The sequence below is a fragment of the Cetorhinus maximus genome, chromosome 21 (assembly GCF_964194155.1).
Source record: "Cetorhinus maximus chromosome 21, sCetMax3.hap1.1, whole genome shotgun sequence".
NCBI classification, from domain to species: Eukaryota; Metazoa; Chordata; class Chondrichthyes; order Lamniformes; family Cetorhinidae; genus Cetorhinus; species Cetorhinus maximus.
Window position 1 is genome coordinate 28,373,033 of NC_135899.1, and position 11,477 is coordinate 28,384,509.

An 11,477-nucleotide genomic window follows, 5' to 3' on the forward strand; every position below is an offset into this window, starting at 1 on the left:
GTTCGTGGATGGAGTGCCAATCAAGCGGGCTGCTTTGTCCTGGATGGTGTCAAGCTTCTTGAGTGTTGTGGGAGCTGCACTCATCCAGGCAAGCGGAGAGTATTCCATCACACTCCTGACTTGTGCCTTGTAGTTGGTGGACAGGCTTTGGTGAGTCAGGAGGTGAGTTATTTGCTGCACGATTCCTAGCCTCCAACCTGCTCTGGTAGCCACAGTATTTATATGGCTGGTCCAGTTCAGTTTCTGGCCAATGGTAACCTCCAGGATGTTGATGGTGGGGGATTCAGCGATGTTAATGCTTTTGAATGTCAAGAGGCGATGGTTGGATTCTCTCTTGTTGGAGATGGTCATTGCCTGGCACTTGTGTGGCACAAATGTTACTTGTCACTTGTCAGCCCAAGCCTGGATATTGTCTTGATCTTGCTGCATTTGGACATAGATTGCTTCAGTATCTGAGGAGTCGCAAATGGTGCTGAACATTGTGCAATCATCAGAAAAGATCCCTACTTCTGACCTTATGATGGAAGGAAGGTCATTGATGAAGCAGCTGAAGATGGTTGGGTCGAGGACACTACCTTGAGGAACTCCTGCAGTGATGCCCTGGAGCTGAGATGATTGACCTTCAACAACCACAACCATCTTCCTTTGTGCAATGGAGAGTTTTTCCCCTCATTTCCATTGACTCCAGTTTTGCTAGGGCTCCTTGGTGCCACACTCAGTCAAATGTGGCCATGATGTCAAGGGCAGTCACGCTCGCCTCACATTACATTGGCACTTTGGGATGTCTGGAGGTGTTAGAAGATGTGTAAACACAAATCCCTTTCCTTCCCATGGTTGTCACCTCAGCAACCCTTCATGACCAAACACGTACCCAGGCCAGCCCTGGCCTATAGCTTGAGCTGATAGACTGTGACTGGGGCCGAATTCCTCCGTCCATCCCTCAGTCCTGGGCTGAAGAACGGGTAAAGTTTCTCGGTGAACATGGCAGAGAACGTGTAGAGGTGGGACATCCGGTCGGCGTCGTAGAAAGACACCTGGCCTCCCTCGTAGTCCAGGTAAACTCCGACCTTGTCGGGGTCGGAGGTCGGGGCCAGCCGGGTGGGGGGCGAGGTCAGGGCCCGGTAGTTGCTGCCGTGCCTCAGCCACACAGCCCAGTAGCCGTCCTGCGGGGACAGGGTGATGTCCCCCTTCCGCTCGGCCGACTCCCTCGCCACCCCCACCACCCACTCCGTCTTACCCCGCACCTCCACCTCCCAGTAGTGCTTCCCCGCCTTGAATCCTCCAGAGGCCAGGACGCAGGGTGAGGAGTCGAACCTCCGCGGATCATCGGTGACCTCCTGCCACGTCTCGTTGACCCCGGCGCTGGTCATGTCCTGCAGCAGGACGAGCCAGGGGTTGGCGGTGTCTGGGTCAAGGGTCAGCGGTGCTGGGACTGTGACAAAGAAGAGGAAGCCTGTTAGTCAATTGGAAATCATGGTCTTCTGGAGTCAGAGCCTCTCGGAGAACAGGAGTAGGACAGGCCATTCAGCCCTTTGAACCTGCTCTGTTATTCTGTACTTTAGTTCCATATACCTGCCTTGACTTTGTAATCCTCATGCCCTAAGGTAACAGAATTATCAATTGCCACTAGACTGGTAACCCAGGGACCCAGGGTTTGAATCCCACCACGGCAGATGGTGAAATTTGAATTCAATAAAAATCTGGAATTAAAAGTCTAATGATGACCATGAAACCATTGCCGACTGTTATAAAAGCCCATCTGGTTCCCCAAAGCCCTTTAGGGAAGGAAATCTGCTGTCCTTACCTGGCCCACATGTGACTCCAGACCCACAGCAATGCAGGTGACTCTTAAAATGCCCTCTGAACAAGAACAATTAGGGAGGGGCAATAAATGCTGGCCTAGCCGGTGACACCCAAAAAACTGACTTTCGAGTTTTTCTATTCACTCCCCAGCTTTTTGAGTGCAACAGTTCCAGACAGATTTATTCTGTCGTATGTTTGTAGACTTAAGTGCATCCTGCCGTGACCCCTGAACGACACAGCTCTAATTTCTGCCTATGAATAGTAACCAGTCAGAAAAATTTAACTCCCAGAAATTGCCTGGCTGGGAGGGCGGGCAGAAGAGTTTCAGACGCGACGAGTCTGAAGTTAAAGGCATAGTGTGGGCAGAATGAATCAGTCCGGTCGGACTTTTATCTCAGGTTGTCAGCGGCTGTGGCATTTTTTTGTTTCTCTCTTTCTCTCTCTCTCTCTTTCTCTCTGCCAGTTGAATTGTTTACCTGGGCTGATGCTGTTCCTCATCTCCTTCCACACTCGGTACTGGAGGGGCCCTTTAAATAGCCCCAGGCTCAGCTTTGCGGAGACCACGGAGGGGTGTTGAATCTCCTCGTGGGGCCTGTGCAGAGTAAGGGTACAGAAGGTGAGTCGGTAACTTGGTGGGGGAGGTGGATTAGAATCAGCAGCGACAGAGCATGGGGCTGTGAGACCTTTCTCATTCACCTTAAGGCGCGCGGTGATCTATTAGCGACGGGGGAGGAGGGGGGGAGCGGAATCTGTTAAACTAGGGCAGGTGATGGTTCGCCCTTTGAGCGAGTCGGCAGAGGCTCGATGGGCTGATGGGCCTCCTCCTGCGCAGCAAAGAACAGATCGCATACAGGTTGCATACCTCTCTCTCAGCCAATTGATTTCCTGAAAAAAAAAGAGAACAAGAAGTTAGATGTTTATGGAATTTAAATCATCACTACTCGAGCTGTGGGTCATGACCCGACATTTTGGGGTCGTGACCTCTGAGACAGCAATGGCTGCCATGGAGCTTGGAATGAATGCTTAACAGCGCGAGGTCCTTTTAAACCCTCTTTTCTCTAGAGGTGGGCGTGGCCTGAAGGACAGATCTTTGAGGGCCAATTGCTGCTGCCAAAAAAAAAGCCCATGAAGAGGTAGGCTTTTGCTTTTTTTCCCCCAAAAAGAACCCCCTGCAGTTTAAACAATTCCTACCACGGTAAACCCGGCACCCCCATTGCGCCCCTCCCTCCTCCACACAGGAGCTAAAACACAAAAACCCCAGCCCCGAGCCACATAAGGTCCGAGGCATTAAAATGGGGGTCACGCTGGGGGAAGGTTTGGGAGACTCTGCATCATTAGCTATTGGGCGACGAAAACAGGCAGAACACCATCGCCATGAGGCTCTTTGATTGCAAATCAACTCCTCAAAGTCTCTCAGGCCAAAAAATAAATATGGCAAAGTAAAGCAGAGCTTCATCTGTGATAAGGCCTGTGAGGTTTAGCCCTGTCACATTACTATATCCTTTCCTGCTCCTCCTCTTCTTTCTCTCAATGGCATTCACAGTATCGCTTTTTATTGCCCATCCCTAATTGCCCCTTGGGAAGGTGGTGGTGAGCTGCCTCCTTGAACACGTATACATGGGCAGAAAGCTTGAAGACAGCACCAGCAGAGCTGTCTATGCTGTGCTCTGCGCAAAAGCAAAAGTGAAACCAAAACTGGATCGCATGGCGCGTTCCCCTCTTCGTGATGTCATGCTCCTATCCCTTAAAGGCATATTGCAACAGCGGGGATTATAGAGATAGGGGGCGGGGGGTCGAGGCCATGGAGGGATTTGAACACAAGAATGGGAAGTTTTAAACTTCAGTTATTATTTAACCAGGAGCCAATGCGCATCAGTAAACACACGGAGTGATGGGTGAGCGGAACTTAGCACAAGTTTAAGACATGGGCGGCAGACTTTTGGATGGCCTCAAGTTTACGGAGGGTAGAACGGGGTGGGGTATATTGGAACAGTCGAGTCTAGAGGTAGCAAATGCAGTGATAAAGGTTTCAGCAGTAGATGAGTTGAGGCTTCCGTTCTGCCTCCAGCCAGGATCCCCTCTGTGACACTGCCCACGTCACTACCACTGGGATCTTTGGAGGCCTTGATAGGGGTCTTTTCTGGTGCCTGCTCTTAAGGGAGACTAAGTAAGGCTGGTGGACTGGGGTCTGTCATACCGGTGCTCGCCTGGGTCGGTGAGGTGGGCCGAGGCATGGAGGCGAAACCCTGGATTAACAAAGCAAAACCTGGGTCAAAGTACGGCTGGCGCAAACACGACGGGCTGAATGGCCTCTTTCTGCACCGTAACTTTTCCATAGTTCTATGGTCAATGGTAGACGACTCGGGCTGCTGCCGAGGCAACGGAAACCAGGTGACAGGGAGGCCAACTTGGGACCATCATACCGGGACGCCAACCAAGCAGAGGATGATGGGAACTCGAGCGAAAGGCCTTGGGCCCAAGTTTGGGGAGTGGCAGATCTTGTTGTGACTGCAAAGTGCCTCGAGAAAGACGGTGCGCTTTCATGGAGAACACGGACTGCCAATAATAAGAGATTGAAAACAGGGCTAAAGATGAGGCAGCTTCTCCAGTGGGGATTTAGGAGAAACCACCAGCTGTTCTAAGCAGAAGGGAATGTGGCAAATGAGACATAAGTAGACAGGCGTAGCATGGTACTGAGTAGAGAGTGTGTGTGAGAGAGAGAGAGAGAGAGGCAGACTAGGACCCACTATTCCTGATACAAAGCTAACAGAATCAGGTTGGTTACCCATTTTATACAAGGCCCCTTTGACTATCGATCTCAATCTGTGTCCTATTGAAATTTTATGGGTTGTGTAGCAAACGGGTAAACAATCTGACTGAGTCAAATTCTCACCGGGCAAGTCAGGTTAACAGCACTCCCAGACACAGATAAACGGTAGGGCGGCCGGGGTAAGTGGGCGAGGGGCTTTGGGGAGAACAGAGAGAGGGATAGCAAGGAGGGAGGAAGAGACAGAGGAAAATGGGAAAAGAGGGAGCGAGAGAAGCCTCATCGATATTTTTTATTCATGCATGGGATGTGGGCGTCGCTGGCTAGGCCAGCATTTATTGCCCATCCCTAATTGCCCTTGAGAAGGAGGTGGTGAGCTGCCTTCTTGAACTGCTGCAGTCCCTGTGGTTAGGTGCACCAACAGCTCTGGTACTCCCTCCCTAAACCTGTCCGCCTCTCCACCTCGCCCCAAGATGTTCCTTACAGCCTGCAGCTACCTCTTTGACCAAGCTTTTGGTGACCTGCCCTAATATCAGTTGCATGGCTCGGTGTTGAATTTTGATTCCTGGGAGGTTCCTTGGGACATTTTACTATATGCTAAAGGCGCTAAATTAATGCTGGCTAGTTGTTGTTGTAACGAAAAGAGGCTCCCAGCTCCTACAGGGCCCCTTTCCCTGTCTCTCCCCTGTTATAGAGATAGCCTAGGATTTTAAAAAAATTTATAATTTATTTACGGGATGTGGGCGTTGCTGGCTAGGCCAACATTTATTGCCCATTCCTAATTGCCCTTTAGAAGGTGGTGGTGAGCCGCCTTCTTGAGCTGCTGCAGTCTATGTGGTGTAGGTACACCCACCGTGCTGTTAGGGAGGGAGTTCCAGGATTTTGACCCAGCAACAGTGAAGGAATAGCATTATATTTCCAAGTCAGGATGGTGAGTGACTTGGAGGGGAACTTCCAGGTGGTGGTGTTCTCATCTGCCCTTGTCCTTCTAAATGGTAGTGGTCATGGGTTTGGAAAGTGCTGTCGAAGGAGCCTTGGTGAGTTTCTGCAGTGTATCTTGTACATGGTACGCACTGCGGCTACTGTACGTCGGTGGTGGAGGGAGTGAATGTTTGTGGATGGGGTGTCAATCAAATGGGCTGTTTTCCCAGGACGGTGTCCAGCTTCTTGAGTGTTGTGGGAGCTGCACTCATCCAGGCAAGTGCTATACATTAATTTCCATGGATTAATGAGTTCATCTACAGGGGCAAGTTTTCCCCGTGGGGTTCATGACCTCGACCTCAGGCTGAAATGGGGGCTGCGCTTGGGGAATGATCACTCACGTGGCCAGAGGACGGGCTCACTGTCCAGCCCAGGGTGATGGGCGGGCTCGCAAAGCTGGAGGGCCGTTAGGAGGTCACCTGCCACTGAAGAAGCAGATGTCAGCCTCTCAAGTTAGGGGAAAGAGTGGGCATCCCAAAATGGAGGTGAGCTCTCTCCCTCTGTCTCTGTCTCTCTCGCTCTCTCCACCCAACTAATTTTAAAACTTAAGAAAACCCTTAGCACCATTTTGGAAGGGTATCTGCCAGAAAGGCTGTGATCTCAGGTGCCTCTGGGGACCTCGAAGCCAACTGGAACTTTTCATTCAGCCTCTGTCAGTAGGGCCTCAAAATGAGGCAGGAGCCTAAAAATTCAGCCCCTGGACACTTCTGCAAGCAGCCCAAGTGAGAAAATAATCAGAAGAGTATCAAAAAAAATCGTGTGTATATCGCTCATTTTTGCTTATTGTTCGAAAAATATTGAGGAACAATCTTCCCCTCACAACCCCAACCCAAGAAAAGCCTGAGTGGGGCTGCGGTAGTTGTTGGTGGTGGGAGCTCCTGTAATGAAAGCTCAAGGAAGATGCCTGGCCAGTGTTAGCGCCACCCACCCAACACCCCCCCGCCCCGCCCCGCTACCTGTAGGAACTGCAGGCTGTCGCGTTGATTAGCAGTGGCCTGGCAGTATATGATGTCCTTCTGGATGGAGATCAGCGCCCGCTGGATACCTCGCAGGTTTTCTTCCAAGGGCTGCAGCAAGCCGCTCGTGTACTCGGCCAGCTCCTCCTTCAGGCCTTTCTCCCTCTCGTCCAGGAACCGGCGCATTCTCGCAAACTCCTCCGAGACATGGCGCGTCAGACCCTCGACCGTCCCCTTCGGAAGCAAAAGCATGAACTCAGCAACGGAGAGGGTGTGGGAAGCTGGGAGGGGTGGAATGGCGAGGGATGGCCGCACGTTAAGATGGGCGCTAACCTTTCACACCTGGGATTGGGTGGTGTCAAAGGTCAGACACTGATCTTTCACCTCGGGACTGGGTGGCGTCATTGCTCAGGCACTGACCTTTCACCTCTGGGATCGGGAGGTGTCAAAGGCCAGACACTGACCTTTCACCTCTGGGACCAAGTGGTGTCATAGGCCAGACACTAACCTTTCACCTCTGGCACCGGGTGGCGTCATTGCTCAGGCACTGACCGTTCACCTGTGGGACTGGGTGGTGTCATGGGCCAGACACTGATCTTTCACCTCTGGGACCGGGTGATGTCTGGGTCAGACACTGACCTTTCACATTCTGGTCATAGGTTCAATTGCAAAGCAGACTGGGACAGATGTCTTTTCATGCCTATCCTATTTGAAATAAGCCAGGCAGTCAACCCAGTTCCTAATGAGCTCAGCATACAAAATTCCTCCACTTTGGGGTTAAGTTGTCAGGCTTGGTCAGAAGGATGAAAAGAGTAGCAGGTGAATTAGTCATGCTAGCGGAAGAGGATGCTCCCTTCTGAGATAGGGGATGGGGCAGAGTAGAAAATTGTCGGCCTATGTGAGGGTCAAGCCTGCAGGTTGGAGACAATCTGCCCAAAAACTCCTTCCCTCCTCAGCACCACACCTACGCTCAAAGTGTTTGATCGCAAGTGTAGAGGGAGCTTTACTCTGTATCTAACCCCGTGCTGTACCTGTCCTGGGAGTGTTTGATGGGACAGTGTAGAGGGAGCTTTACTCTGTATCTAACCCGTGCTGTACCTGTCCTGGGAGTGTTTGATGGGACAGTGTAGAGGGAGCTTTACTCTGTATCTAACCCGTGCTGTACCTGTCCTGGGAGTGTTTGATGGGACAGTGTAGAGGGAGCTTTACTCTGTATCTAACCCATGCTGTACCCGTCCTGGGAGCGTTTGATAGTTACCTTCCGTGCCCAGCACTAACATCCTTTATTTTGATGAACTCAAAACCCATGTCAACATAATTGGGGGAAACGGTATTAGAAACTCACCTTGAGAGCTGAGATCCTGTGTTCTTGTTTGTACATAATCCCAGTGAACATTGCCTTTCTCTCCTTCAGCGCGTTTAGGGAGGATCTCAGTTCATTCTGGAAACACAGATAAATCTTGTTTTTAATCATGAATGAGGTGTGAGTGATGCTGGCTGGGCTGGCATTTATTGTCCATCCCTAAATGCCCTTGAGAAGGTGGTGGTGAGCTGCCTTCTTGAACTGCTGCAGTCCATGTGGTGTAGGTTCACCCACTGTGCTGTTAGGGAGGGAGCTCCAGGATTTTGACCCAGCGACAGTGAAGGAACGGTGATATATTTCCAAGTCAGGAAGGTGAAATAAAAGTTTCCTCCAGCTCCCTTGTGTCCCTGACTCTCCCTCAGGTACAGTTCGAACACACGAACAAACCAATTAGGAGCAGGATTAGGCCACTTGGCCCCTCGAGCCTGCTCTGCCATTCAATAAGATTATGGCTGACCTGATTGTAACCCCAACCCCACATTCACACTTACCCCCAATAACCTTTCACTCCCTTATATATGAAGAATCTATCCAGCTCTGCCTTAAAGATATTCAAAGACTGCCTCAACTACCTCTTGAGGAAGAGAGTTCCAAAGTCTCACAACCCTCTGAGAGAAAATCTTTCCTCATCCCTGTCTTAAATGGGCGACCCCCTATTTTTTAATAGTGACCCCTTGGTTCTAGATTCTCCCACAAGAGGAAACATCCTCTCCACCCTGTCCAGACGCCTCAGGGTCTTTAGATATTTCAATCAATGGTGTCACTCACCCTCTGGTATCTTGGTCATGCGCCCTCCATGAACCTTGAGAGTGAACTGTTGCCAAGCTGTTTGACCATGGTTGGCATCACAGATCACAGAGATGCCCGACCGTACCCTGACCTGGGAACTGCCCTGATCATGGGTGCGCTAAAGAGTAAGGGTTACTGGGCAGGGCTGGAGCAAGATTCCTGACCATTGCATACTTGGCCATTAACCCACAGATAGGGAAATTCAGCCAATTCAAATTGTGTCTCGAGGGATGGTCAATGGGATTGTGGATCGAGGGATGGTCAATGGGATTGTGGATCGAGGGACGGTCAATGGGATTGTGTATCGAGGGACGGTCAATGGGATTGTGGATCGAGGGACGGTCAATGGGATTGTGGATCGAGGGATGGTCAGTGGGATTGTGGATCGAGGGACGGTCAACGGGATTGTGTATCGAGGGACGGTCAATGGGATTGTGTATCGAGGGACGGTCAATGGGATTGTGAATCGAGGGACGGTCAATGGGATTGTGAATTGAGGGACGGTCAATGGGATTGTGAATCGAGGGACGGTCAATGGGATTGTGGATCGAGGGACGGTCAATGGGATTGTGGATCGAGGGACGGTCAATGGGACCATTTATTGTGGGAATTCAAGCCTTCTGACTTTTTTTACAAAACAAAACTTTCCTGTTCTGTAAAACTGTCAGAGCAAAATAATTTGTGCAGTTCTGGTCACCGCACTCGTAGAAAGATTTGATCGCACCAGAGAGGGTACAAGAGGAGGGTTACCCAGGATGTTATGAGCCAAGATTGGATAGGCTGGGTTGTTTTCTTTTGGGATAAAGGAGGCTGAGAGGAGAATTAATTGAAGTTTATAAAATTATGAGAGGTCTAGGTAGTGTGGATGGGAAGGACCTGTTCCCTTTGTTTGAGTGGTCATTGACCAGGTGACATAGAGTTAACGTGCAAGAGAGGAGGTTCAGAGGGGTGATTAATTCACCGATGGGGCGATGGGGATCTGGAACTCCTTGCCTGAATGGGGGGGAGAGGCAGAAATCCTCATAATATGTAAAACACCCATGGATATGGACTTGAACTACTAAATCCTAGAGCTGGGAAGCGGGATTAGGCTAGGTGGCTACTTGTCAGTTAGCAAGGACACAATGGGCTGAATGGCCTCCTTCTGTGCTGTAAATTCCCCCCAGTTGATTCTGTAAAGGCAAGACCAGCGCCTACCTTGTAGATTCGAACGGCCTCGCTGATGGGATTGAAGTTGTGATCCCTGTGGGTCTCCGTGTCGATGCAAAGCAGGCACATGGGCGTCTGGTCCACCGTGCAGTACATCTTGAGCGTCTCGCCATGCTCCTCGCAGTAAACCTTCCTCTTCCCTTCCTCCCCCTGCGGGTGCACAGCCTCCACGTCCTTGTCCGACAGGGCAGGTTCTGGCTGCGGCATTCTGAGCGTGGTGGGGTTGGGGTGAGGGGATTGCGGAGGGTGGGGTGGGGGTGGGGCAGAAGATTCGAAGACCCTTCCCCTATCACCAACACTCCTCCGCTGCTGAGCACTGACCCCGCTTCCCCCACTCCCCACCCACTGGGTGCTCAGTGAGGAAGGGTTTAATGCTGCCCGGAGGCCCCTGGATCCAGACAGACGCAGCAACTAAGTGCTCGGTGCTGCAGAGGTCATGCTGTTTGCAGTGAGCTGAGGTTGGTCACGAGTATTTATAACCCGGTGACCCGATAGCCTTGTGGCAGCTATCGTTGTCTGTTTGTTGTTACAGTAACCCGACACACTGAGCCGCTCGCTTGAGCCCCTCGACAAACACTCAGCACCTTCCTGTTCTCGCTCGGAATGACACCACTGCCTTGGATTTCACCGCCATGGCCAATCTTTTGCAGATTTCCAATTTTTGACACTTCAGCTCTGCTAAGGGACTATCTGCAGGCTCTGGGTTCCTCTTGCTTCCTTGCCTCAGATGCTGAAAAGTGGATTCACAGATGTGTTTTACGAGAGTATTTGACATCCGGGAATACAGTCAACAGCAACATCCGGGAATACAGTCAACAGCACCGCCTGTACCTACGTAGTAAAATGAAAGCAAAATACCACAGTTGCTGGAGATCTGAAACACAGATGAGGCCACAGCTGGAGTACTGTGTGCAGTTCTGGTCGCCACATTATAGGAAGGATGTGATTGCACTGGAGGGGGTGCAGAGGAGATTCACCAGGATGTTGCCTGGGATGATACATTTAAGTTATGAAGAGAGGTTGGATAGGCTTGGGTTGTTTTCGTTGGAGCAGAGAAGACTGAGGGGCGACCTAATCGAGGTGTACAAGATTATGAGGGGCATGGACAGGGTGGATAGGGAGCAGCTGCTCCCCTTAGTTGAAGGGTCAGTCACGAGGGGACACAAGTTCAAGGTGAGGGGCAGGAGGTTTAGGGGGGATGTGAGGAAAAACGTTTTTACCCAGAGGGTGGTGACGGTCTGGAATGCGCTGCCTGGGAGGGTGGTGGAGGTGGGTTGCCTCACATCCTTTAAAAAGTACCTGGATGAGCACTTGGCACGTCATAACATACAAGGCTATGGGCCAAGTGCTGGTAAATGGGGTTAGGTAGGTAGGTCAGGCGTTTCTCACATGTCGGTGCAGACTCGATGGGCCGAAGGTCCTCTTCTGCACTGTGTGATTCTGTGAAAAACAGAAAGTACTGGGAAAACTCAGCAGGTCCGGCAGCCTCCATGGAGAGAGGGAAGCAGGAGTTAAAGTTTTGAGCCCGTGAGACTCTTCAGAGTAGAGAAGAAGTCCTGAAGAAGAGTCATACGGACTCGAAACGTTAACTGTTTCTCTCTCTCTTTCT

The 11,477-nt window shown here is 51.0% G+C and overlaps 1 protein-coding gene across 2 annotated transcripts; it reads right to left on the bottom strand.

The window, feature by feature from the left end:
• Positions 1 to 257: 257 nt before the first annotated feature.
• Positions 258 to 10,660, bottom strand: LOC144695382 (zinc-binding protein A33-like). Of its 2 annotated transcripts, XM_078566276.1 has the most exons (6): positions 9,857 to 10,660; positions 7,853 to 7,948; positions 6,508 to 6,741; positions 2,666 to 2,688; positions 2,280 to 2,395; positions 258 to 1,432 (listed from the first exon to the last, which is right to left on the bottom strand). In XM_078566276.1, the coding sequence occupies exons 1-6, from the start codon at positions 10,073 to 10,075 to the stop codon at positions 888 to 890; spliced, it is 1,233 nt and encodes a 410-aa protein (XP_078422402.1). In that variant the 5' UTR covers positions 10,076 to 10,660; the 3' UTR covers positions 258 to 887. The 2 variants fall into 2 exon arrangements, with proteins under 2 accessions (XP_078422402.1, XP_078422403.1); XM_078566277.1 differs by lacking the exon at positions 7,853 to 7,948.
• Between the last annotated feature and the right edge of the window lie 817 nt (positions 10,661 to 11,477).

Excerpts from the sequence above, each read along its gene's own strand:
- LOC144695382 (XM_078566276.1), bottom strand. The coding sequence starts at position 10,075 with ATGCCGCAGCCAGAACCTGCCCTGTCGGACAAGGACGTGGAGGCTGTG. Across the intron at positions 2,689-6,507 it reads ACAGCCTGCAGTTCCTACAG|GAAATCAATTGGCTGAGAGA; the intron begins GTAGCGGGGCGG and ends TTTTTTTTTCAG. Across the intron at positions 1,433-2,279 it reads GAGGAACAGCATCAGCCCAG|TCCCAGCACCGCTGACCCTT; the intron begins GTAAACAATTCA and ends TCTTTGTCACAG.